Source organism: Mustela putorius, unplaced genomic scaffold (genome assembly GCF_011764305.1).
Source record: "Mustela putorius furo isolate JIRA1106 unplaced genomic scaffold, ASM1176430v1.1 tig00000738_pilon_pilon_pilon, whole genome shotgun sequence".
NCBI classification, from domain to species: Eukaryota; Metazoa; Chordata; class Mammalia; order Carnivora; family Mustelidae; genus Mustela; species Mustela putorius.
In genome coordinates, this window is record NW_025421463.1 from 5,925,265 (window position 1) to 5,951,421 (window position 26,157).

At 51.3% G+C, this 26,157-nt stretch overlaps 1 protein-coding gene across 2 annotated transcripts in view; it reads right to left on the bottom strand.

The window, feature by feature from the left end:
* Positions 1 to 23,524, bottom strand: part of TAB1 (TGF-beta activated kinase 1 (MAP3K7) binding protein 1) — a 33,054-nt gene extending 9,530 nt beyond the window's left edge. The window contains exons 1-5 of one of the 2 annotated variants that reach the window (XM_004743283.3): positions 23,382 to 23,524; positions 8,397 to 8,533; positions 7,863 to 8,016; positions 1,200 to 1,286; positions 596 to 734 (exon numbers count right to left, since the gene is read on the bottom strand). In XM_004743283.3, the coding sequence (XP_004743340.1) occupies positions 596 to 734; positions 1,200 to 1,286; positions 7,863 to 8,016; positions 8,397 to 8,533; positions 23,382 to 23,414 (550 nt within the window). In that variant the 5' untranslated portion in view covers positions 23,415 to 23,524. Of the gene's footprint in view, positions 1 to 595; positions 735 to 1,199; positions 1,287 to 7,862; positions 8,017 to 8,396; positions 8,534 to 22,950; positions 23,347 to 23,381 lie in introns of those variants that run through there. The other variant, XM_045083836.1, reaches the window with a different exon arrangement.
* Between the last annotated feature and the right edge of the window lie 2,633 nt (positions 23,525 to 26,157).

Below are 26,157 nucleotides of genomic sequence, written 5' to 3' on the forward strand. Positions count from 1 at the left end.
GACTGGCCTTGAGGCTCTGACTGCTGGGGTTGGGGGCTGGGCACACGGGTGTTCGCTCTATGCTTTTCACCCTGTCTTTTCGTATTTTTGACTTCTGTCCATGAGATCCCAAGGAACAGACAGACATTATCAGTGGGGTTTCTGCACTGCTCCCACAGTAATCTGTGAGTGCGGTCTTCTTGGGTTTCCAGATGGCCTCCTTTCCCACAAATCCAAATATCCCCGGGGCCCCTCACTTAGCCCATCCCACAGCCCTTTGTGAGATGCTGAGTGGGTCTTCCATAGCCAGGTCATCTCCGCCAGAAGAGGAAGCCACTGAGGCAACCCAGAGAGGGGACGCAACTCGCCCACAGCCAGCTGGGGCAGAGTCGGGGACTAAAGCTGGGACGCCTGCCTCCCAGCCGGGTCCTCTCACTCTCTGTGCTGGGACTGGGGCATTCCTGGGCAGAAATGGGGAAATGGACCTCAGGGTCTCAGGAGACATGGGTTGGAGGGCCTATGTGTCTGGGAAGCAGGCTGCCCAAAGAACACCCAGACCTTGAGGCTGGCCTTCTCCCGGCCAGTGCTCCCGCCCTGTGACAGGCAGTTGGCTCACCGACATTGGCGACATAGAGCTTGCTGTTGAGCAGGACAGCCACGACGGCCATGGCTCCTCCGGAAATCTCCCTCTCCAGAGCCTTGAGTCTCTCGAGGATCTTCTGGTACTGTGGGGGCAGCTGGTGCTGAGGGACACCCTAGAGGCCACACCAGGGGGTCAGAGCAGGCGGGGTGCTCAGGACCATCTCCCCCCAGCAGGCCCTCCCTTCAAAGGCGAGGCTCCGAGGGCCTGGCCGGGATGAAGCCGCACCGCAGCTCCGGGGAAGCCTTCTCCCAGGAAAGCCAGACAGGACCGGACTCGCCCTGTCGGTTCTGGAAGGGCCGGTGGCTGATGTGGGCAGGTGGGTGATGATGAGATGCACAGGCTCAGGCCAAGGACTGATCTGGAAGGGCCTTTTCTCACATCCTTCACCGCCCACCCCCGTGCCAAGCCTGACTGAAGCTGCCCACAGTGGGCCCGGGAGACCCCCTGGAGGGGCCTCTGCAAACACACTATGGCCCAGTCCTGCCAATGGCTGGGGAGTAACACGGCAGTAAGTCCCTGCTCCTCGCCAAGCTGGGCCTTGGGGTGCTACCCCCCGGGAGCAGGCTGGGGAGATTACCTCTGGCAGCTGGGACTGGAGGCTTGCCTTCTCAGCCAGTGCGTCATCGATGGACTCCAGGAAGCTCCTTTCCACCACATCGAAGGCCTGGACGCACAGAGGACAGGGAGGGGTGTCACGGGAAAAGCCAGTTCAAAATACCACTGTCACCAGATACTGAAATGCCTATTAATACTGACAGATTCTGGGGGCGCCTGGGTGGCTCAGTCAGTCAAGCATCTGCCTTTAGCTCCGGTCACGATCTTGGGGTCCTGGGATCGAGTCCCACATCAGGCTCCCTGCTCAGCGGGGAGCCTGCTTCTCTCTGTGCCCCTCCCTCCTACTCTGCTCTTTCTCAAATAAAATCTTATAAAAAAGTGACAAATTCTGCATGAAATGCAGGTCATCACATGACAGAGGCTTCCCACAGGGCACTCCAAGGCCTGTGGCTCCGAGCCTTCAGCCCCAGGGGCCTGGAGCCTTCCAGAGAGCACTGCAGACACCAGAGGGGCAGGGGTTGGCACAGAGGTTCCAAGCAAGGCTTGGAATCAGGCCACCCAGGGTGAATTCCGGCTCTGATGCTTGCCTGCCAGGCAGTCTCCATCTTACCCACGAAGGAGACAAGCGCTGCTCTGGGGAGCGGGGATGGCACGCACCCAGCGCCTGGGCCAGCGGGAGCCTGGGGCAATGACACCTGGTATCTTCACTACATCCTGCCGGTCAATGCCGGTCCCTTGACGCTGGTCCCACTGCTGCCTTCCGGGAGGCGAGGGAACCAGCCTAGACTCACTGGCTCAGGGCCCTGAGGCCACAGAGGCCCTCTGGCCCAGGTGCCAAGGCTGGAAAACGGCCGGGAACACGGTTTTCGAGGAATAGGAATCAATCCTTCTCGTCTCAGACTAAGTGCCTCTGGACGTGCTTCCAACAGAGATGACAGGAGGAAAACCTCGAGCTCTTCAGCTGGCAGAAAGCAGGACCGGCCAGCAGGTACCAGCGAACCAAAGGGAGGAGACAAGGCCCACGGGTGCTTACAAATAGGAGGCTGAGCACCTGAGCCTCAGCCAGGGGACAGGGTTCACCTCAAATCACCCTGCTTCTCCCAGAGCTCAGCCTCCCCCCACCCCTTCATCCAAGGAACACCCTTGACGCCTCTCTCCCCAGGAGGATCGCCTCCAGAGCCCACCCTGCCACTCAGGGGTAAGGACGGCCGGCTGCCTGTGCCTGGCCCCTGGGGATGTGGGGAGCCTCTGTGTGACGAGAACGACTGAAATAAACAACTTTGCCTCTGAGCTGCTGCCCAGATGTCTAAAGGCATGATAACACCGCCCCTAACCCGAGTCTGGACACAGATGAAGGCCTGAGCTTAGGAGTCCCACCAAAAATACCCTCTTCGCAGTTCCTAGCGCACCTTTTAAAATAACCACTTCGAGTTAAGGCTATGGGAAATAGTGACCTCCACCCCAACGCCCTCCTAAGTACCAGGAGCTTGCCACTCTGCCCTTTCTCTCAACTCCGGAGGGAGGACTGTCCCCCTCCCCTCCCCACCGCTCAATGGCGCCGTCTTGCTTCTGGGATCTATAAGTAACGACAAATCTGCAGCACTGCTTCCTGGGGGAGGGGTGGTGGGGGGTGTGTGTGTCCTGGGACTGCACCTCCAGTCACAACAGTCCTGTGGGTCTCACGTCCCCAGAGGTGGGGCCTGGAGGCTGAGGGGGTGACCTGCCAACCTCAGGACATCATCTTCATTCAATACACCTGCTCTGGTTTCTCAGCACTGCTGGTGACAAGGACGGTGCGGGGCAGTCTGTCCTCCTATACTATGCCTGGGAGCTGTGAATGGCCTGCGATCGTCCTCCCCCAGATAGATCCAGCTCCCTGGGAATGAAGTGCTGCTTGCTGGCAGTCCTGCAGTGTGGCCTGGCCCCCTGCGGGCTGCGGCCACAAATGCCCTAGGTTGTTAGTGCAGTAAAAGGTCAGGCTCCCCTGCAGAGACTAGCCAGCAGGCCCCAGTCCAAGGTGGATGTGCTTCCCATTCGTCTAGGAACAAGACCCCACCAGATGTCTGGTCTGGAGGTGACTGGTTCTAATCGTGGGTCAAAGTCGAGCCCCAGTGAGCTAACTAGGACAGTATGGCGCTGCCTCCATCCCAGCAGGGGCGCAGGCTAGGCAGCCCCCGGGAGCCAAGGAGAGCTCCCCTAGACTAGCGTGGGAAAGGGAGGCTGGCTGCTGAGCTGGGGGAGCCAGCCCTAACCCACGGCAGAGGCAACGCCACCAGGGGCATCATGGCGTCCCAGGTCAGCACCGCCTCTGTGGCTGTGTTCCCTGCCGCTGTCACAGATGGTCCCCCAACCCAGTGGATACTGGGAGTCCCATCCCTGGCACGCTACAGCAGAACAAACCCTCACTAAAAGCGGGGCCCCTGAGCACACAATACTGGCTCCCTCCCAGTCCCCAGAGGAGGCTGAAAAACTACTAGACTCTTGGAAGAGCTCTGCTGAAGTGGCCCGAGCCTTACTGAGCGTGGTGGGCTGCTACGTTCTTGGGGGCTGGCGGGGGTAGGCTTGCTTGGACACATTGGGGGGCACAGCCCGGGCAGAGCTGGAGCCACTTCCTCGGACACGGACTAGGCCGCCCGAGTGCAGGAGGCGGCAGCACGAATGGGGAAAGAGACCACCTCCATCCCAGGTGTTCTCGGCTACCTTCCTCTGCACCAGATCATCCGATGACGACCAGCGTGACCTGGAAATGGAGACAGGTAACCACACCAGGCTGGCCATGCAAGGTTTTCTAGAAACATTTGTCCAAAGTGGCGAGAACGGTACTGACCTTTACGGGACTTGGAACTGGCTCCCAGCTGCTATTTGCAGTGGCTGACATGCGTCCGTCTGGCTAGTCTGGCCAAAGACTCTAAAATTTCTAACTGGTTAAACAAAACACCCAAGGTATCGAGGACCCATTTTAGTAGACACCCTAGAGGACCCCCAGACTTGTCACCACAGCAAGGGGGCTCCCCAATGTGTCAAGCCACAAAGGCAGGAGACAGACAAAATCCAAAAGGCGGTGGTGGGCTCTGAGGAAGAGATCCCCGAGACTCCGGTGCCCTTGGAGATAAGGGGGGAAGATGTTTTGCCTCTCCTGACGAGTTTTTATAGCTGGGGGCTGGGCCCATCCCTCTGTCGAGATCAGAGCTCAAGCCCACCATGGGCGACCATGGATGAAGCCCATTCCCTCGTAGGTAGACACTAGATGGTTCGGTGGGCATGTCATTTTGCTCAGTGTTGAGCTTCCACACTCCCTGACCATGTCCAACCCAGAGGAGGCACCCTTGGGGCCAGAATCTTAGGAGTTGGCCACAAATAAAAGGCCATGCCATTATAATTTATAGAAATGTCAGCTGGTACTAAGGGCAGTAGATGGTATCAATGCTCTAACTAGATGAAAAACGAATGTTTTTAAAGTTCAAATCTTGTTTGCTGCTACAGCCAGGAACCAATGGAGGGGCTCTAAAGGATACGGTGGCAGGGTGTTTCTGGGCCTCTTCTGGGTACCCATGGAGAGTGGCCTGCCACCCAGCTCCCTCCCTCCCGAGATGATGCAGAGGCCTCTCTGTATGGGCAGCTCTGGGGATCAGGGAACCCTGATGCTTGCTTTCAAGAAGACCAGGACACAAACTAGAGGCCTTGGCTCAGGTGCTGCAGACGCCACCACCTCCTGGCCGGCCCCATCCCGGACAGCAGGATCTGGAGCCTGTATCCTGACCTCTGAGGGGGGCACTTGTCCATGACCCTGCCCGAGGGACCCGGCTGTCCCCTGGAGCCTGTCCTTCCTCTAGGAGACAACCACCGTATACTTCTCTAACGACCCACTGGGACACATAGAGGAGACATTTTACTGCTCTTGTGGACACTTCCTGGGAACCCCACCCCACATCAGCAAGGGGCACCCTTTAAATGACGAGGCCTAACAGGCAGGATATAGAAGGCATTCAACCGCCTTCGGGCAGGATTCATCTGCGACCGAGGCTGGGCTATTGCCCCACATAAAATTCAAGGGCCTTAGTTGGTCCTGTAAAGGCCGGGAAACCCCACTTGAGGTTAAACACCAGCTGTGAACTACTCAGCCTCCCACCACACCTGGCATCTCCTTACACTTTGGAGGCAACACACAGCACACCTCTCCTCCATTCCTCATCCGGGCACCCACAGAGCCACAGCTGACAGCCAGCTCACTTGAAGGTCAACTCACGAAGCCCACTCCCTTGTTCCCCTTGGCTCCTTTCAGGCAGCAGCACCGGCCACCGTGGACTTGGTGTCCTGGGGACAATGGACCACCGTGGCCCCTCCTGGCTGCCTGTGGGCTTCCGGCCCAGACAGCTGCACCCCTCCCCCAGAACCTCAGATTCTGGCTCCTTGGTGGGCTTTATTAGCAACTGAGGCCCTCACGGAGTGGGGCTGCCCTACTCACCCTCCCCGTGAGATCACAGATCAGGGACGGCTCCCAGCAGTGGCGCGACACAGCTACAAGTGCCAGTTCGCCACCGTGGAGAGGATCCTTTCTGGAAGGAGCTAAATCCTGCGGGGGAAGGCTTTCCCAATGGCCAGAGGACGCAGCTTCTGGCTCCTCAGCACCCTGCCCAGGGACCCAGGGGTTAGCAGTGGCACAGCCCGCCACTGCCTGAGCGCCCCCCCCCACTCCCCCGGCAAGCTGGGATCGCCAAGGGGGGGTCTGTGCGCCCCCTCGGACTGTGGCAAGGCGGGGTCAGCTCAGCCTGCTCAGGACAAATGTCCATGCAGTCTTGTCCTTGTCTGTATTGTTACCGACTCAGGGGCAGTGGCTCACAGGCCAGTGGTTTGGTCAGGTCATTGGCAGTGGGATGACTTTCATACACAAGTCCCACGCACATGGGCCGTTCCAATTTGGAGGACACCAGGGTGATGAAGGTCACCCGCCTCTGAGTGCAGGCGAACACTAGCGCACCAGAGGCCGTCTCTAACCTCCAGGAGGGCTCCCTTGCCTGAAGCTCAGTCACCACCCATCTTTGCGGCTCCCGAACACAACCCTCTGCCCACAACTCCAAGGATAACTCCCCAGCTTCCTCCCCGCGCCAGCCACCAGCAATCAACCCTCTGCTCCAACACTCCAGCCTTTCTGGGTCACTGCTTCCCTACTCCTTCTTCCCTGGCCTGAAGGTCCTCAGGTCCCCTATCTCTCCTGGTCTTGGGGGAGCTTAAGACACAATGGCCCAAGAGGCCTGAGCTCACAGCAGGGGGACTGGGCTCCCACAGAACTTGAAAATGCATTGTTTTGAATGGCAAATTATGCTCCCAAACCAAAGGCTGGCAACTGCCATTCTTTGGGCCACTCAGCGGCTGGGAGGCTGAACTCACAGAGTCACATCCTGGTTCACTGGGCAGGACCTACTACACTGTCACCAGCGTGGTGCGGCACTGGCTTACCGCCCGCCACACCACGGGGAACACCTCCGTGGGGCAGTCGTCTAAGTGCAAGCCACCCCCAGCAAGGCGTCTGGACACCCCGGACTCAGGTCCCCAGACCCAGGAGCTCATCTTACTGCCCATCAGAACACAGCACCGGGCTCTCCAACAGGGCCTCCATGGAACTTCCAGCACGCCCACAGGCCTCTGGCATTGTGGAATGCCACAACCGGCTCTTAAAATCTTTGCTCCTTGGGGGCACCTGGGTGGCTCAGTCGCTAAGCGTCTGCCTTCAGCTCAGGACATAATTCCAGGGTCCTGAGATCAAGCCCTGCATAGGGCTCCCTGCTCAGCGGGAAGCCTGCTTCTCCCTTTCCCACTCCCCCTGCTTATGTTCCCTCTCTTGCTATGTCTCTCTCTGTCAAATAAATAAATAAAATCTTTTAAAAAAAAATCTTTGCTTCTTGGGACGCCTGGCTGGCTCAGTCAGAAGAGCATGTGACTCTTGATCATGGTTTTAAGTTCGAGGTCCACGCCCCACACTGAGTGCAGAGATTACTTAAAAAAAAAAAAAAATCATCTGGGGTGTCTGGGTGGCTCAGTGGGTTAAGCCTCTGCCTTAGGCTCAGGTTATGGTCTCAGGGTCCTGGGATCGAGCCCCACATCGGATTCTGCTCAGCATGGAGTCTATTTCTCCCTCTCCCTCTGTGCTCTCTCTTTCTCTCAATAAATAAAGGGAATCTTTAAAAATAAATAAAACAAAAATCTTTAAATAAAAATAAGATCCTTGCTCCTTAAGTTACAGGGCAGTAAACGGCCTGTAAACTTCCTCGCTGCCCGAAGCCCCTACCACTTTAAATTCTGGGCCCCCTTGGGGCGCCTGGGTGGCTCAGTGGGTTAAAGCCTCTGCCTTCAGCTCAGGTCATGATCCTGGGGTCCTGGCATCAAGCCCTCCATCATGCTCTCTGCTCAGCAGGGAGCCTGCTTCCTCCCCTCTCTGTCTGCTTCTCTGCCTATTTGTGATCTCTCTCTGCCAAATAAATAAAATCTAAAAAAAAAAAAAAAAAAAAAAATCTAGACACCCTGCCCATGGCACTCCTCACGCCCTGCCTCTTGGGAGCCACCCAGAGCAGGTCCCTCCGCAGAAGGAGCTGGCAGCATCTTCAGACCAACCCTGGCGAACCCAGCACTTGGCAGCTGTCAGGCTGAGCTCCCTGGGAACGCGGTCGGCCAGCCCCAGCATCACTACCTGCAGCAGCACGCGCCGCACGTCCGCCTCGGTGTGCTCGGCACTGAGCTGGCCCAGCAGGAGCTCGGCAGATAGCCGCTGGGCCACGAAGCTGGTCACTCGGTTGCCATCGTAGCCATTGAAGACCCCGTACAGGTAGCAGTTGTTCTCACTCCTGCCAGAGAGAGTGGGAGCAGCTTGGGACCGGGCGCTTGTAGGAGAGTGACGCCAGTTCCCAAGTGGAGGGGAGGAGGGCCAGGACTTGGGATGAGGCCAAAGACACGGCAGCGGTGGCTTTAGCTGCCCACCTGAGTCTCCCCACATTGACCCTCATGCCACTCGGGCATGGCCTTCTGGGACGCTCCCCACCCCCACTGTAGCAGGCCCTGGGTGGTGGGGGTAAGGTCCAGATGTGCAAGGGACAGCAGCAGGTGCTGCCTCCCACGGACCCCACCTCAGCAGTGAGCCCCATTCGAGAGAGGTGCAAAAGTGCTGCTTTTTCTTGCCCCATAAATCTGCCTCCAATGCCCAGGGGGACATTGCTGGCACACTCACCTGAACTTGAGCCAGCTGTCCTCTGGTGGGTGGCTCTCAGTGCCCTTACCATCAGCAGAGTAGCTGCGGTTGGAGGCAGTACCAACCCCAGAGAGGTGGCAGAGTGGAAGGTCATCTGTCCAGCTTGGCTGCTGCTCCTGAGAAGGACACCAGGAAGCGGAGAAGTGTCACCTTCTCCCCAGGTTGGGCCCCACACCTCCTTCTTCCCCAACAAAACCGTAGTAGCCCGAGCCCTGTGGAGAAGGTTCCACTTCCTTCTGGAAAACGATGCTTATACGAACTAAAGCCTACAGAAGGGTCTGTGTGTTTTTATGGGAAGTCCGCAATGCTTTTCCCCAGGAAGTCTAGAAAAGCCTAGAGCTCCCAAATTAAGGCCCAGCAGTGGTTTCCAAGCATGAACTATGTTACAAAACATGAGTGAGACATACTCTGGAGAGCAAACTTGGTAGAAAGCTCTTTGGTGGCTCCCTACCTCTCCCTGCTGTGGCTCTGATGCCAATCACTTGGGCACTAGCTCTAACTGGAGGCCTCTAGGCCCAGCTCCCAGAAGGGCCGATCCCAGGGCACTGGCATATGCAACAGCTGCTTCAGGTGACTGACTCAGGCAGCCCGACACCAGAGAAACCGCCTTGTTCCTGCTCCGTGCCCCTGGGGCTTCTGTCCTCCGCTGGTGACTCTCCCACCTGCCGGGTGCCACAGCCTTCTCCATTAGCACAAGGCTCCCGGCACCGCACTCCTTCCGTCTGCATGAACAGACTCCTTGTCTGGCATTACTCCATGCTCTTTGGGACTCTGGCTCAGCAGTCAGGCAGGGCCTCTAGGAAGTCCTCCTTCAGGAAGACCACCCCACCCCCAGCCGGGCTTGACTGACAGCCTTCCCATGCACTCCTAGTACGCCTGGCTCCCTCCCTCCTGCCTGCCCCTGTCTGACTTCCATTCTACCCCACGGATCTCCAACTAGACTGCCCAGTGTCATCACCATGGAGCTTAGAACCTTACACACACACACACACACACACACACACACGGAGCTTAGAACCTTACACACACACGCGCGCGCACATACACAGCTGTCCAGCCCCAGCCCAAACACAAATTCTGATCGGCCTAAATCTTGAGTTCACTCTGAGCATCTGCATTATTTTAGCCGCAGAGACAACTCTGACACAACACTCAGGTGCGATCCACTGTTTCTCACTGAGCGCCTCCCCGAAGCTGGCTGGGCTCCAGGAGCATTCCCAGGGCCACTGGGCTGAACTACAGCAAATGGAAACAACTGGGACAATCCCAAAGTCTGGATGGGATGCTGTGTATTAAACAGGCATGGGTACTATGCACGACTGCCTCCAAGGAAGTAGTCAGGGCCTTCAAAGAAGGCTGCGAAAACCACTTTGACAGGCCTTTGCAATCGGATATATAAAAGGCCTGTGGTTAGTTTTTGTGGCAAATTTCATGTTCTGTTCATTTACATACTGACAGCCAGGGACTCTATGGCTTTTTTAATCGCTTTCATGTTGCATTTATTCTAGCGGGTTAGTTCTGTGCTTTGCACCCTAGAGCAACTTCTGCAGGATGTGGGAGCTTATTTTTGTATTTAAATTAACATATAGTAAAATGGACTTTTTTTTGGCACGCGAGTCTATGAATGGGAACAGGCGTTTCGTGTGACTGCCGCCCCAAGATCTGGAACAGCCCCATCGCCCCAAAGCAGACCCTCGTGTTGCCCCTTTGTAGCCACACCCTCCTCTAGCCCTGTGCTGCGCCACTACATGGTCTTTTCAAGAATGTCTTTGGTGCAATTAGGCAGTACATGACTTTTTTTCTTTTTATTGTGATAAAACACACATAGCAAAATTCACGATCTTTATTGTCTTTAATAGTTCAGGGGTACTAACTATTCACTGCTGCGTAGCCAGCCCTGCCACCCATCCCCATGGTTCTTTCCATCATGAAAAACTGAAACTCTGTCCCCGCTGGACACTAACTTCCCCTCCCACTCCCCAGCCCCTGGCAAACCCACCACTCTGCTCCAGGTCTCAAGGTGCATAACCTTTTGAGATGGGATCCTCTCACTCAGCACCATGCCTGAGACCTCCTCCCCCCACCCCACCCCCACACAAGTTGCTGCGGGCAACAAGTTTGTCCCTTCATTGGAGAATTTTCCACCAGTTGGATAGAAGCCCATCTGCTCATCCACTCAAGGGCCTCTGGGCTGTTCCCAGCTTGGGGCAGGTATGGACAGCTGGTATGAAGAGTCACAGGCAGGTTTCTGTGTGAATGTGACCTTTCACATCTCTAGAGTAGGGATAACATGGCTGTCTGATTTTCTAAGAATTTGCCAACTGTTTCCCAAAGTGGTGTACCATTTGCGCTCCTGCCCATAAATGCACAAGGCGAGTTCCATGGGCTCTGCCTCCTTATCATTGCAGGGTCCCTTTTGTTAAATGGAGACATTTTAGAAAGCCTGTAGTGCTAGCTCATTGTGCTGTGATTTGCATTTCCCTGGTGACTTATAATGGTGTTAAGCATCTCTCCATGTGCTACACTGTCATCTTACCATCTCTGGTGAAGTGTCTGTTTTAAATCTTATGCCCATTTTTTTTCTTCTGTCCATTTTTCAGTTGGGTTGTTTTGTTTTTTCACCTGTTGAGATCTGAGAGCTCTTTATGTCTTTTGGATAAAGTCCTTTGTTGGACATGTGATTTGCAAATATTTTTTCCCAGACTGTAGCTTGTTGTTTGTTCGTTTCTTTCTTTCTTTTAAGATTTATTTACTTTAAGAGAGACAGAGAGACGGAGAACGAGCAGGGGAGGGGCAGAGGGAGGGGTCCTTCAAGCTGACTCCCCGCTGAGTGGGGAGGCTGACTCCAGGCTGGATCCTACAGTCCTTGAGATCATGACCTGAGCTGAAACCAACAGTCAGAGGTTAACCAACTGAGTCACCTAGGCACCCCTGTAGCTTATCATTTTATTTGCTTATTGGTGTCTTTTGCAGGCCAAGAGTTTCTAGTTTTGATGAAACCCATTTTATCAGCTTTTTCTCTCACGATGCATGCTTTCATGTTCTAATAACTGTCTGCCTGGCCCCGGCCACAGAGACCTAGGGTTTTCTTCTGATAGTTTCACAGTTTTACATTTAGACCTGTGATCCATTTGGGGTTAATCTCTGTCTAAGACAGGAAGTTTAGGTCTAAGTTTTTTTTGTTTCATATGTGGATATCCAACTGTTCCAACGCCATTTGTTGAAAAGACTGCCCTTTCTCCATTAAATTATCTCTGTGCCTCTTTCAAAAAAAATTAACTGGCTGTCCTTGTGTGGGTCTGTCTCTGGTCTCCACTCTGTGCCATGAATCTGTGTGTCCATCCCTCCACCAGTTACATGCTCTTGATTACCGCGATTTTATAAACTTATATTCAAAATCTCTTATTATCAAATCTACATTTTACTTATAATCTATATTATACAATCGGGTAGTGGGTGGCCTCTAACTTCATTCGTTTTCAAAATGACTTCAGTGATCCTATTTCCTTTGCCTTCTCTATAAATTTTAAAATCACTTTGTCTGGGGCGCCTGGGTGGCTCAGTCGTTAAGCATCTGCCTCCGGCTCAGGTCATGATCCTGGGATCCCTAGATTGAGCCCCACAATGTGCTCCCTGCTTGGCAGGGAGCCTGCTCTTCCCTCTCCCATTGCTTGTGTTCCCTTTCTTGCTGTGTCTCTGTCAAATAAATAAAATCTCAGTTTGTCTATATCTACAAGAAAATCTCGCTGGGATTTTGACTGGAACTGTTCACAGATCGGTTTGAGATCTGACATCTTCACCGCGTGAATCTTTCAATTCATCGATGTGATGTGTCTTTAATCTTACTTACATTTTTACAGGACTTATTCACATGATGTCACCACAAGGTCTGAAAAGCCACTAAGGTCTATTAGTAGTAGCCTGCGAAAACTGCAAATGTGACCGAAACCTAGCTGTGGAAAAGAAACAGCAACAAGAGCTGAAATTCTGCTCAGCTTCTGAGGACACCAGGCATGTAGGTCAAGACACATACGATGAGAGAAAAACTGCTTCAAGGTGACACAAACTGTCTAGCTGGAATCGTTACCTGTCTCATCTGAAAGCAATATAAATGTCTCTCTTAATAGAAATGACAACTTAATTAAGTCTTCGGAATCCACATATGACATTATGCTGGAGGAGTACATTCCATTAATACAAACATATTCCATAAACATTTACTAGGCATTTACAGAAGGCTAGCATTATTCTAGGTGCCGGAACCACAGTGCGGAAAATGACTGAGGGTCCTTGTCTGAAGCCTCCTTTCTAGTCAACGAGAAACTTTAAATATGTGATACAATAAATACAACTATTTGAGACAGGGATATGTGCCATGGAGAAAATAATTACAGTAAGGGACAGAGAGATGGCTCTTTTAGATGAAGTGGTCAGAAAAGGCGACTTCTGAACCAGACCCAAATGATGATGGAGCAGTGACCATCTCAGAAAAGTGGGAAAGGAGCCTTCTGGGCAGAGGAAACAGCATGTGCAAAGACCCTGAGGTGGAAAAGTAAGTGAGTGAGATTTACGAAGTCAAAGAAGGCCAGTGTGGCCTCTGCAGTGACCAGAGGGGAAAGTGGCTTGCTACTGTGTTCATACACGTGTACCTAGGTGGGAACAGGGTAAGGCCTTCCACGCCACTGAAGAGAGTTCACTGCCAAGGAGTTAAGTACTTTACAATGAACGGCTCTGTGCCGATTATTCCTTAGGTCTTAGATCTGCTTAATCCATCTCCACTGTCAGAGACCTAACAAAGACAACCTGGCAAATAAGTTTCCAAAAGAAGCTTTTTTTTCTAGGGTCTGTCTCTTGCCTCCAACTCAAATGACATTTAAGCACAAAAGCACCTCCCCAGTCAGGTGTGTCCTATGTCCTCCTCCTGAAAAGATGGGTCAAGAGACCAATATTCAGCACCCTAAAGGCCCATAGCTGTTTCAGAGGGCAGCCAAAGGGGTGCGTGGGTGGCTCAGTTGGTTAAGCGGTTAAGGGTCCTGGGATGGAGCCCAGCATCAGACTCCCTGCTCAGTGGAGAGCCTGCTTCTCCCTCTCTCTCTCTGTGTCGAATATATAAATAAATCTTTTAAAATAAAGCATGGAAGATGTTTATACTTTCTAAAGTACAGACAGCATACTGTCTGTGATGAAAGAGGAGCTTCAGATGGATCGAACTTGTCCTTGAATACGAGATGAACAATATAAATGTGTCACCCAGGATGCAAAACCTGTCATCGGTGTTGCAACCGTGGTGCTTCCTCTACCATTCTCTACCTCCCACAGGGGACAGAGACAGGCTTCAGGGACTCGAATCTTTCCAACAAATTCATACTTTCCAGCAAAAAATAAGTACTACCCAAGCCACTTACGGGCCCACTTGATATTGTGAGATACGCTACAAAAACCACCAATGAGAGTCTTCCGCAAGGAAGGAAGGAAACAAACTGGAACGGATGACAGAGGACCTGGGCATGTCGGCGTTTCAGGGCACAGTGACAACTCATCTGAAAGCAATTCCCAATGGGCGCCCATGACATTGCTACCAGGAGCTGGACAACGCTGCCCAGACCGCTGCAGCCACACTCAGCTCGTGTGGGAGAAACGAATCTGATTCTCCCGAATCAGATTCTCCCGAATCTGAAAAACCGTATGACAACGGTACATCTACTTACAAGCACTTTGCTCTCGGAAGGTATTCACGACTAGAGCCTGGACACCTCTGTGATGTTAAATTTTTTTAAAGATTTATTTATTGGACAGAGAGAGATCACAAGTAGGCAGAGAGGCAGGCAGAGAGAGGGAGGGAGGAAGCAGGCTCCCTGCTGAGCATAGCGCTCGATGTGGGGCTCGATCTCAGAACCCTGAGATCATAACCTGAGCTGAAGGCAGAGGCTTAACCCACTGAGCCACCCAGGCACCCCACCTCTGTGATATTAAGTGCTCTCTTTGACATATGATTTTCATAATATTGAGCTAGCAATATTTTGGAAATCTAGCTGATTCCTGAATGCCACTCAGATTGGAGCACCAACCTCCTGCAGTCAAAAGTCCACATGTAACTTTCGACTCCCCCAAAAACTCACCTATTGACATAGACTACTGGTGACTGGAAGGAAGCCTTATCAATAACATAAATGTTTAATTAACATGTTTTGTATGTCATATGTATTATATACCGAATTTTTACAATAAAGTAAGCTAGAAAAAATAAAATATTAAGAAAATCATAAGGAATGGGGCCCCTGGGCGGCACAGTCTGTTACGCAGCTGACTCTTGGGTTTCAGTTCAGGTCATGATCTCGGGGCCTGGGATCGAGCCCTGCGTTGGGCTCCTTGCTTAATGTGGAGTCCACTTAAAATTCTTTCTCTGCTCTCCCTCTGCCCATCCTCTCATACATGCACTCAGGTGCTGCCTCTCTCTCGAATAAATATATAAATCTTATAGAGAAAATCGTGGAAAAGAACACAATACAGTACTGTATTCATGGAAAAAATCGTCATGTAAGTAAATATGCATAGTTCAAAGTCATGTTGTTCAAGGGGCAACTGTGTATTTTTTTTTTAAAGATTTTATTTATTTATTTATTTGACTGACAGAGACCACAAGCAGGCAGAGAGAGGAGGAAGCAGGCTTCCCACTGAGCAGAAAGCCCGACGCAGGGCTCGATCCTACGACCACGACCTGAGCCGAAGGCAGAGGCTTTAACCTGCTGAGCCACCCAGGCGCCCCGGCAACTGTGTATTATTTGATTAACTAGTAACTGGTTTTCAGGTCGATGAGTATGGACTCCAGTGCTATTGTTTACTTAAGGACAGTCTTGGTCCATTCCCAATAATAACACTCAAGACAACAGTAGTCAATGGACAGTTTAACATGCCATTATATTTATGCTTCAGTTGGTACTAATGCCAGCATTTTACTTAATAGGGAAACACAAGAGGGATTCTCATTAAAATCAGAAACACAGGGGCACCTGGGTGGCTCAGTTGTTAAGCGTCTGCCTTTGGCTCAGGTCATGATCCCAGAGTCCTGAGATCGAGCCCCACGTGAGGCTCCCAGCTTGGCAGGAGGCCTGCTTCTCCCTCTCCCACCCTCCCTGCTTGTGTTCCCTTGCTGTGTCCCTGTCAAATAAATAAATAAAATCTTAAAAAAAAAAAAATCGGAAACACGGCAAGGATGCCCACCTTCTCTACTATCCTAACACTGAACTAGAGGTGTCAGCCCACACAATTAGATAAGAGAAAAGAAGTCAAGCTTAAGAAGTAGAGCAGTACATCAGTAGGGAGCCTGCTTCCCTTCCCCTCACTCTGCCTACTGTGATCTCTGTCTTATCAAATAAGTAAGTAAAATCTTAAAAAAAAAAAGAAGTAGAGCAGTACAATTATCTCTATTTTATATTTGCTGAGCTTAAGGACTGAAGAAGTACAATTATCTCTATTTGCAGTTGACAGGATAGTAAACCTAAAGAATTAATGTTAAAATTAACTCAAACCAAAGAAATCAGTAGGGGGGTAGGACAGAAAAATCAAGACACAAAACCCAAGAGCCTTTATACACTTAAAGAAAAGACTGGCATCCAGCCTCCAACGGAAAATTCCCACTTGCTGTCAACTAAAATCACAGCATCTTTTTCCTGAGGTTCTCGCCAGTCAGTCTCCCCTAACCACACTCCTGTAGAGGATTTTTTTTAAACCTAAATTTACATTAGTTGGATTATATCTTAATGCTTTCATCTCAGCCTTCCAGCCTATTGACATAATTTTGAATCTCACCCTTTGAAGATTAACAATCTCACTCAGCTGTCTATTTTGTACAGATAAGGCCTTCTATACGGTGTTCCAAATGATTTCTAAAAAACTATGACCAGAACAAAAAAGCGTGGGAAGCTAACCTACTTCTGGCAGAAGGAGTCCACACCGACACAGGAAGGAAGCAACACGTCTACCAAAGGTTTGCCCTACTTGAAAGGCCAATGTATTTTGGGGATCTCAAATAAAGAGGCTACTGACCCCAGAGGTATAGCCATAGAAACAGACACACATTTTAAAACAACTATTTATATACATTAAACTTGCTGGGCAAAGACCTACTTATTTCATACTGACACTCTTTAAACATAAAGTTCTTAGCCAATTGGACTTGACTTGGCATTAAGATAAAGGAGAAATAAGAAAAATTTACCCAAAAGCATACTAAAAAGTATCCACGGTGAGGCAAGGCCTCCCTCCCCTTTTCTGGTCTTTCCGAGCCCTGTTCCACCTCCAAGAGCCCTGCTCAGATCCAACTAGTGCCAGAGGCCCATGTTTCCCAGACCTCAACCAGCCATTCACTATCTTCAAGGAACTAGCCACTTCCTTTTTTTTTTTAAACATTTTATTTATTTATTTGACAGACAGAGATCACAAGTAGGCAAAGAGGCAGGCAAAGAGAGAGGGGGAAGCAGGCTCCCTGCTGAGCAGAGAGCCCGATGTGGGGCTCGATCCCAGGACCCTGAGATCATGACCCGAGCTGAAGGCAGAGGCTTTAACCCACTGAGCCTCCCAGGCGCCCCCCTATTTTTTTCTTTCCACTGTCATATTTTATTCTACTCAAATGACTTCATTTTGAATATAAATGTTTTCAGTATTGTAAGTAGAAAACCAGTATCACCTGCTTTATCTTGAAGATAATAAAAAATGAAAACAAAACAAGATTATTAAATTCTAGCTGAACCTATTACTGGTCATAGACTCTGAGCTGGAGCTCTGTTCTGCTTTAAAAAAAAAAAAAAGAAAAGAAAAAGAAGGCAGGGGTAGGACACCTGGCTGTCTCAGCTGGTGAAGCACGTAATTCTTGACCTCGGGGTTGTGAGTTCATGCGAAAACTGAGGGTAGAGATTACTTAAAAATAAAATTCTTAAAAAAACAACAACAGGGGCACCTGGGTGGCTGGGTTGGCATCAAGCCCCCACATCAGGTTCCTTGCTCAGCAAGAAGTCTGCTTCTCCCTCTCCCACTTCCCCTGTTAGTATTCCCTCCCTCGCTGTTCACTGTGTCTCTGTCAAATAAATAAAATCTTAAAAAAACAAAAACAAACAAACAAAAACAACAGGGAGGAGACTAGCAAGAATCAGAAAGGTGTTAAGGATATAGAGGAACAAACCAAGTCTTTCTCTCTTGATTATCATCAGAGTTTGAAAAGGAGTTGAAAAGCAAATAAACTGTGTGATATGTTTAAAAAAAAAAAAAAAAAGGAAGGGGGGTGCCTGGGGGCCTGCCTTCAGCTTGGGTCATGATCCCTGGGTCCTGGGATGGAGCCCATGTCATGTCGGGCTCCCTGCTTGGTGGGAAGCCTGCTTCTCCCTCTCCCTCTCCCCCTGCTTGTGTTCCCTCTCTCGCTGTTTCTGTCAAGTAAACAAATAAATAAAATCTTAAAAAACAAAACAAAACAGAAACAAAACACCTGGGGGATATGTAACAATAAGTTTTAGGCCAGCATACACCAAACCCTCTCAGGGTACATGTCCGGGGCTCCAGGAAAATAACTGCCCAATGCTACAGGGCCCCTTTACGGAGAAATTCATCCTCAGGGTTCACGGAGGCATAGCGGTCATTAACCATCTGGTGTCTTGGCAACTTTCACGCTCTAACTTGGTACTGGTTTCTTGGGTTTTTGTTTTTTTTAAAGTTTACTACACCCTCGGGGTGCCTGGGTGGCTCAGTGGGTTCAAGCCTCTGCCTTTGTCTTAGGTCATGATCCCAGGGTCCTGGGATTGAGCCCCACATCTGGGCTCTCTGCTCAATGGGGAACCTGCTTCCCTTCCTCTCTCTCTGCTTGCCTCTCTGCCTACTTGTGGTTTCTGTTAAATAAATAAATAATCTTAAAAAAAAAATTTACTACACCCCACGTGGGGCTTGAACTCACAACGCTGAGATCAAGAGTCACACACTCTTCTGACTCAGCCAGCCAGGCATCCCTGTTGTGCTGTTGTGTTGTGTTGTTTCACAGCCTAGTGCTGTTAGCTGCTTATTTTGCTGATTTCAAGACATATATTCTCATCTTTAAATATCCGAAGTTGATGTGTTACAAGTTAATTAGCAGGATGTTTTCTTTCTTAGCAGTATATAAAATAATGGCGGGTCCTTATAATTAATGTCTTCGATGCGAAGATACATGGAGAATTTCTCATATATTTAGGAGTGCTCCTTCGGGGGAGGCCCTGCCTGGAACAGTCCCCACAGCCCCTCGGATGTTCAGTGACAAGTGGCCAGAGAATTCCCAGTTCTGCCCACGGGGGAGTGAGACAGTCCCCGATCTTCCCCGATGTCAGCAGTGCCCCCGAAATGGCTCTGATGCTGCTGTGACCAGGTGGGCGGCCATCCTGCTGCCCCAGCTCCCTCCCCTCCTTCAGGGATTAGCCACACCAACGCTCTGTTGCTGATTCCACCCCGACACGGTCCACATCTCTGAACAATATTCAGAAAGGTCACCCAAACCACTCCCTTCCCCACCCCCGCGCGCACAATGATGCATACTTTCTCCCACACCCACAAATGCCAGGTCTGCCAGCAGCCGAGAAGGGGGCTCCTCGCGCTCACGCAGCCTCATTACCGAGCTGTGTAGACACCCCCCACAGTGAGCCTGCACCACTTTCTTTGATGGGTTCCTAATTAATTTCTCAGAAGAAACTGAACACAAAATATAGTAAGGAAAGAAGGCCATTTCAAAAAGCCGAAACTAGGGGCACCTAGGTGGCCGAGTTGGCTGAGTGTCTGCCTTCTTTGACTGGGGTCATGATCCCAGGGTCCTGGGATCAAGTCCTACACTGGCGCGGCACGGTGGCACAGGGCTCCCACTCAGCGGGAAGTTGGCTTCTCCCTCTCCATCTGCCTCTCTCTGCTTCTGCTTGCTTTCTCACTCACTCGCTCAAACAAATAAATAAAATCTTAAAAAAAAAAAAAAAAAAGCTTAATTTTGACTTGTATGAGGGAGTCCCAAAATTCCTGTTTTGGTAGGAAAAGCACTGATCGTGCTCCAGGTGCACGGTCAGTGGCGAAGGGTGTTCCGGGTACTCGGTACACACACACACCCTTCAGCGGCCTCACACACGTGTGTGATCGCGTCACAGACTAACAGTCCATGCAAGTCCCCACAGACATTCATCTCCAACTCCTGGGCAGCAAAAGTGGACAAAGCATGGTTCCAAGTTCAGGCCACAGCTTGAATATCAAATTATAGTATGAAAAGGCTGAGTGTTTTTGTGGTGAAAGCACCCGAATTCCTTGGAGGCAAAAAGGAAGCTCAGAATGAGAGAATAATGCCCCCAGGAAGATGGCTCAGGGTGGGGGCTGGGGGGGCAGCTGTTCTTTCTCTCCAAAAAGCTTAAAATACCCAGTGTCTCCTGCCATCTCTGTCTTTCTGAATGACCCCCTTTTCCTTCCCACTCCTCTGGGACCAGCTCAACTCCTGGCCCCCACCTCTCCCAGCAGGGTTTTCATCAAAGGCTCTCTATGTTTTCATCACAAATATAGTCCTAATACATTCATAAAGGGGCTAATAATTGTGGGGCACTTACTGCGGGCTGGAGCCGCTCGGCCACATTCTGACGGCAGATGAGACGGTTGTAGGTGATGGCCTCGTGGATGTTTTTATTTTAATGGGGGAACTGATGATGTATATTAGAAAAAAATTCAGAGCCTGCACCTGTGATCTTATAGCTGTAGTGGCTCAAGGTTTCTAAGTTAAAAAAACCGAATTTCAAGTTGATTTTCTTTTCATAATTAAGGACAGAAGAGCAGAGGCCACACCAAACTCCTGATTCTTTCGGCCCCAAGTGTGCTGGACTTCCAGAGACTCCCCATCTCAGTCAAGGGCACAGCTGTTGCAACTAAAAACCTTGCAATCCTTCTTGACTCTTCTTCCTCGGTCACACACCCACCATCTGATCCACCAGCAAATCCGACCAGCTTGTCCTCCAAAATACAGCCCCCACTAAAAACCTAAAATAATCCCTAAAAACCACCGAGTTTCACAGCACACTTAGGATAGAATTCAAAGTCCACACCAGGGTCCACAAAGGTCCCTTGGTGACCCCCACTCCCCCAATACACTCAGCTCCAGCCATGCTGGCCTCCTTGGTGCTCCCCAAACACATGAGCCTTGGCATCCCAGGTCCCTCAACCAGGGATACTCCCTCCCCTACTTCATCCCATCAGATGCTGAGTGATCTTTCCCTACCACTCTTAAAACGGCCCCTCCACCATTCTAGGAGGAGACTCCTCCTCCCAGCACCAACTGAGGCTATAGGTATATTGTTTACAATCTGTATTTACTCACTGGGACTGTCTCCCTTATCAGAACAGAGGCTTCGGGGCGCCTGGGTGGCTCAGTGGGCTAAAGCCTCTGCCTTCGGCTCGGGTCATGGTCCCAGGGTCCTGGGATCGAGCCCCACATTGGGCTCTCTGTTCAGCGGGGAGCCTGCTTCCTCCTCTCTCTCTCTGCCTGCCTCTCTGTCTGCTTGTGATCTCTGTCTGTCAAATAAATAAATCTTTAAAAAAAAAAAAAAGAACAGAGGCTTCGTGAGGAAAGTGTCCCTTGCACTAACACAGTATTGGCCACACAGTAAGTGCTCAGTGACAGCTAAATGCTCAGAACTGAAGGTGGCACTTCATGGCTGGACTGTGACCATGCTGGGCTAGGACAGTCATGTGTTAGTTCATTTAATCCTAACAACACTCCTGGGTGTCTTTTCCGTTGGGAACCAAGGTTCAGGGATGTTAAGTGACTTGCCCAAGTCCCTGTGGGGCTGGAACTTTTTGTGAGATTGCGAAGGGCCCAAGTTCCTTTGAACACATTAAGCGATCTTCAAAAGCTCTTCCTTTCTTCAAAAGACCTTTCAAGGTACCATGCTGGCTGGGGACCACAAAGGTGAAACTCCTCAGTGCTCTGCCACCTGGCCCCAGCATGCCCACCCGGCACCATGTTGCCAGCAAATCCCCAGCCCTTCCTGCGAGCCTCCACTGACCCAGTCAAACCAGGCTGGCCACGGCCTCTCAACACTGACCACACAGTGCCTTCCACACTGTGTTAGTAGTAGAGGCTCCCTCCCCCGAGGGTGTGCACACTTCTTATCTTTGTATCCCCAGGTCCTACAACCACAGACTAGGAACCCTCAAGGCCATCTGCTCAATGCTGGTATTTGAGCTGCTCCTACCAGACTCAGGACAGTGGAGAGCCAGTCAGCAAGCAACATATGCAGCCTGGACACTCAGACACCCTGTGAGCAGAGATGTCTTGGTCATCCTTAGGGTGGGACGGGCCTTGTGTGGACATCTCTGTCATCCCCTTGCCTCTCATCATGATGTTATCTGCTCAAAGCTAATCGTCCTGTCTTGAAAGGATTCCCCTTCCACCCAGGAACACATTCTGGAGCTAGCAAAGCTTCTGTCCAACCTGAGTCTCCTCAGCGCCATTATACCCAGGAAAGAAGGAAGCTGGACGCCCCTCCCATCAGGAAGCCGAGCTGGCCCACAGCAGTTACCACTTCCAGCACTCTCTACAGTCCAGCCTGTATTTCTGGAATTTTTGCAATGGGTAAATTTATACAGGGGCCCTGCCCTTTGGGAGCTCACAAAGCAAAGGGCCGGGCCTACCTAACTCAATGACAAGGCTGACCTGCAGAGCACTTGTCAAATAAAAGGGCAGCCAAAGATGTGGAGGGGGAAGAGAGCAGTCCCCACTGGGCAGACCTGGGAATTGCTACGGTGGAAGGGCAAATTCAAAAGACAGTCTACACAAAGCTGGTCATTAGTACACAGCCCTGAAGGTCATCCCTCCCTCGGATTCTGATGCTTTCAGGCCCAAGTGCAGGAGGGCGTGTCTGCTGTAGCTCTAAGTCCCACGCCAAGCCTGGACATGGCTACAAATGCTTTTTTTCACCAGTATTTATTGAGTGCCTGGCACCTAGTGGTGGTAAGCGCTGGTGAGATCCGTCATAGATCCTAAGTAGGGGAGGCAGACAAGTGCACAGGCAAGCACAACAGACTGCCCCATCTGGTGAGGCCCCAGGGGCCCCACACACTATGCTGGTAGGTCAGAATAGGCTCAGGGCACCAAGATGTGTGTGTATCTACGTGCATGTGAGACAGGACGATACAGGGGCAAGACACCAGCGACAAACCCATGGCGGGGGGGGGGGGGGGTCCAGACTACAGGGTACGGGTGAGTCTCGGGACAAATCTCCCACGGCCTGCTCTCCCCTTAGAGTTAAGGAAACTGAGGCATAGTGCGTTAAGAGTTAGGACCAGAACCCGGGCTCCCACTCCGGTCATGCCTTCCGCAGCGCCTAGAGGTTAACAGGTTTCTGCAATCAGACGGCCCGATTTTAACCCTGACTGTGCCGTGTGGCCTCCTGCCGAGTGGCCTTGGACAAGTGACCGCCTGCCTCTCTGTACCGCAGTACAACGGGAGTAACTGTAGTACCTACCTCCCGGGGCTGTTAACATAAACTAAGCTTACAACGTAAAGCAATTGGCAGGAAACCGGGGAGATGATAAGCTGTACACCAGCGGCTGCTGCGACCATGACTGTTTTTCTCCCGCGGCCGCTCGGGGCCGGCGGTGGGCTCACCGCCCCGGCCATCTCCGCCGCAGCGCGCCACGTTCCCTTCCGGCTCCAGGACGCACCCCACCCTCGACGCGCCCTTGACGCTCGGGGTCGCTGAACCGCGAATCCCAGCCCCCGACGACCGGGCGGCAGCGCGCACGCGCGACTGCACGCGCCCCCGTCCTCGGGAGTGAGGGGGGCCGGACCGGGAGAGGAGAGGCCGGCGGCCACACCTCGCCAGGGAGAAGGAGGCGGCCCAACGGCGGAGAGGGAGCCGCGCCTGCACCCGACAGGCCCCCCTTGGGCTCCCAACCCCCAGCCCGGAGAGCGGGTCGGTTCCTCACGCTCTGCAGCAGGCTCCTCCTCTGCGCCGCCATCTTGGAGGGACCCCCGGGGCTGCGCCCGCCTCCCAGCAGAGCAGGCGAGAAGGGCGGCTAGAGCGGCCTGAAGCTGGCCGGGAGGATCTGGCTGCCGGGGAGCACGCCCACAGCGCCACCCCATGGCCAAAGTGGGATGGAGCCATGGAGGAGAGTGTGCGCAGGCGCCCTCTTCCACTTTTTCTCTCTTGGGAAGAAAAGGGAAGGCTTCTGTAAATGATTGGCTCTAGCCTATTTTATTTGCGTATTTTCTCCAGGACGCTTTTCAGATGGGGCTCCCTATGTCACCGATTTGCGTTCTTTATGAACACTTTGGGCGTGGGGTTCGGTGAATTATTCGTTCACTTGATAAATATTCGTTGGGTGGCCATGCCTGGCCCTATGGGGTGAAGCAGCCAGCAAGACACCCTCAGAAATCTGTTTGAATTGGGGAGGACTTCGTTTACATATGTAAATCATTTCGAAGTGGGCTAAGTGGTAGGAAGAGAAGTTTATGGATGGGGCATGGGAGTGGAGGGCAGGCCAGGCCGAGGGGACATCTAGTGCACAAGGCACGAGAAAAGGGAGCGTGTGAATGTGGCTTCAAGAAGCATGCGTGTCCCAGAAGGGATCTGTGGCTAGAGCAGAGGTGGAGGGGATGTGAGATGAAGGGCTCTGGGGTGGGTTCTGACCAGGCTGGAGTTGGGCTATTCACGTGGTGGACAAAGGAATCTTGTTGACTAATGAGCAAGCCAGGGACGTGTTTGGTAGAAAGATGCCTTTGACTACCAGGTACAGAACAGATGTGTAGCAGCATTGGAGTGAAGACCAGTTAAGGGACTGTTGTGTTAGTTCAGGACAAGAGATGATAGTAGGTTTGCTGCCAGTGCCAAGGGGATGGATTTTATTTAGATGAAATTGTCATGACTTGGTTCATGGACTCGTTGGGGTTGTGATGGAAAGAGATTTGCCAAAGATTCTCCCAGACTTCTGGGGAAAAAAATAAATAAATAAAACAGCTGGAAAATTTTAGGGTGTTTTTTTAAAACACGCAAGAAAAGAAGTCAGATCAGTCCTGAGATGGAGTGGACTAGAGAAGACCACATCGAAAGAGCAGGAGGGGTGGAGAGGGGGGGGAGCCTTGACACAGAGAACCCAGGGTGAGGAGAGCAATGGACAACGATGTCACATACTTTTGAGTGATCTAGTTAGAAGATTACTGAAGAAAGTCCATTGGGTTTAGCCATCCAGAGGCCCTTGTCCTGGGAAGTTCAGGTAGGAAGGTAGCACAGAAACTCAGATACAGTGAGTTGAGGAGCCATTGGGGTATGGGGACATGGAGACCTTGAGAATCTGCAGTTCTCTCTAGCTGGTGGGCTGTAAAGAGCAGGAGGAAGGGAAGGGAACATGAGATCGAGTGTGTTTTCTTTTAGGTTGGGAGGAACTTGAGCCTGTTTAAATGCTGAAGGAAAGGCTTGCCACAGAGGAGCTGATAATTTGGAAGAGGGAAGCAGAGGCCATTCAGGTCTGGGTTGGTGACATCATCTTGTCTTACGAGCACAGCTTCTCGTGGCCCAGGATGACTGCTTGAACTCCAGCTATTTCGTCTGAGTTCTGCCAGCAGGAAGGAGAGAGGAAGGGAGGAAGATGCACTTCTCTTCCTCTTCTTCTTCTTCTTCTTTTTTAAATTAAAGATTTACTTGCAAGCAATCTTCCCCTTATAAGGAGACTTCCAGAAGTTCCACCTGATGTTTCTCCTTACATGTCATTGGCTATAATCTAGCTGAAGGGAGGTAAAGAGACCAGACTTTGGACCGAGCTACAGGGGCCCAGCTACAGTTTCCATCACTAAAGAAGGACTGAGATGTGGATACTAGGAGGCTGTAAACGGTCCGTGCCACAAAAGGGAGTGGGAGGGACCAGGCAGTTTTTTGAAGAAGAGTCTGGAAGGATTCAGGATTTGGAGCCCAACCCACTCCATTCTAATCCCAACCCAATATACTTTCACCTCTGTGACCTTGAACAAGCCACTTGAGCCTCAGGGTCCTCTGTAGAACAGATTAAGTGAGGCGCCTTCGAAAGACCTATCCTGTGGTAAGTGCTAATGTTCATCATATTCAAGTTAAAATTTTTTATTTAAAGATAATAAACGCATCCTGAGTGCCTCCTGTGTAGCAGACACTTGCCAGATGCTTTTTCTTTTTTTCTTTTCTTTTTTTTTTTTTTTTAATAGACAAAGAGGCAGGCAGAGAGCCCAATGCGGGGCTCGATCCCAGCACCCTGGGATCATGACCCGAGCTGAAGGCAGAGGCTTAACCCACTGAGCCACCCAGGCACCCCGCCAGATGCTTTTTCATCATAGTTTTTTCTCCCTCCAACGTGGTCCTACAATCATCCCTAATTTCATAAAATAGGAAACTCCAGTTCAGCAAGTCACCCAACAGGTAGGTTTTGGGATTTGAATCCAGGCCCCACGATTTTCTGATGTTGTGATTGAATGAGAAATACACATCTGGTCTTCATCTCTGGTTCTTGGCTTCCAAATCCTTCAGTGACAGGGGTCTCACCAGCATCTTTTGTTACAATATTTGGTCATCCTCCTAGCTTCTGGAAGGGCTTTGGAACTTTTCCGGTTTATGGACGTGATAGGGGCATCTTCTGTTATTCACTGGAAGCCCATTCAGCCGTTCTGGAGTTTATGAGATGACCAGTGGCTGGAAGGTCCTGAATAATTTCAGGTGGGGGCCCCATTGCCAGAGGATCC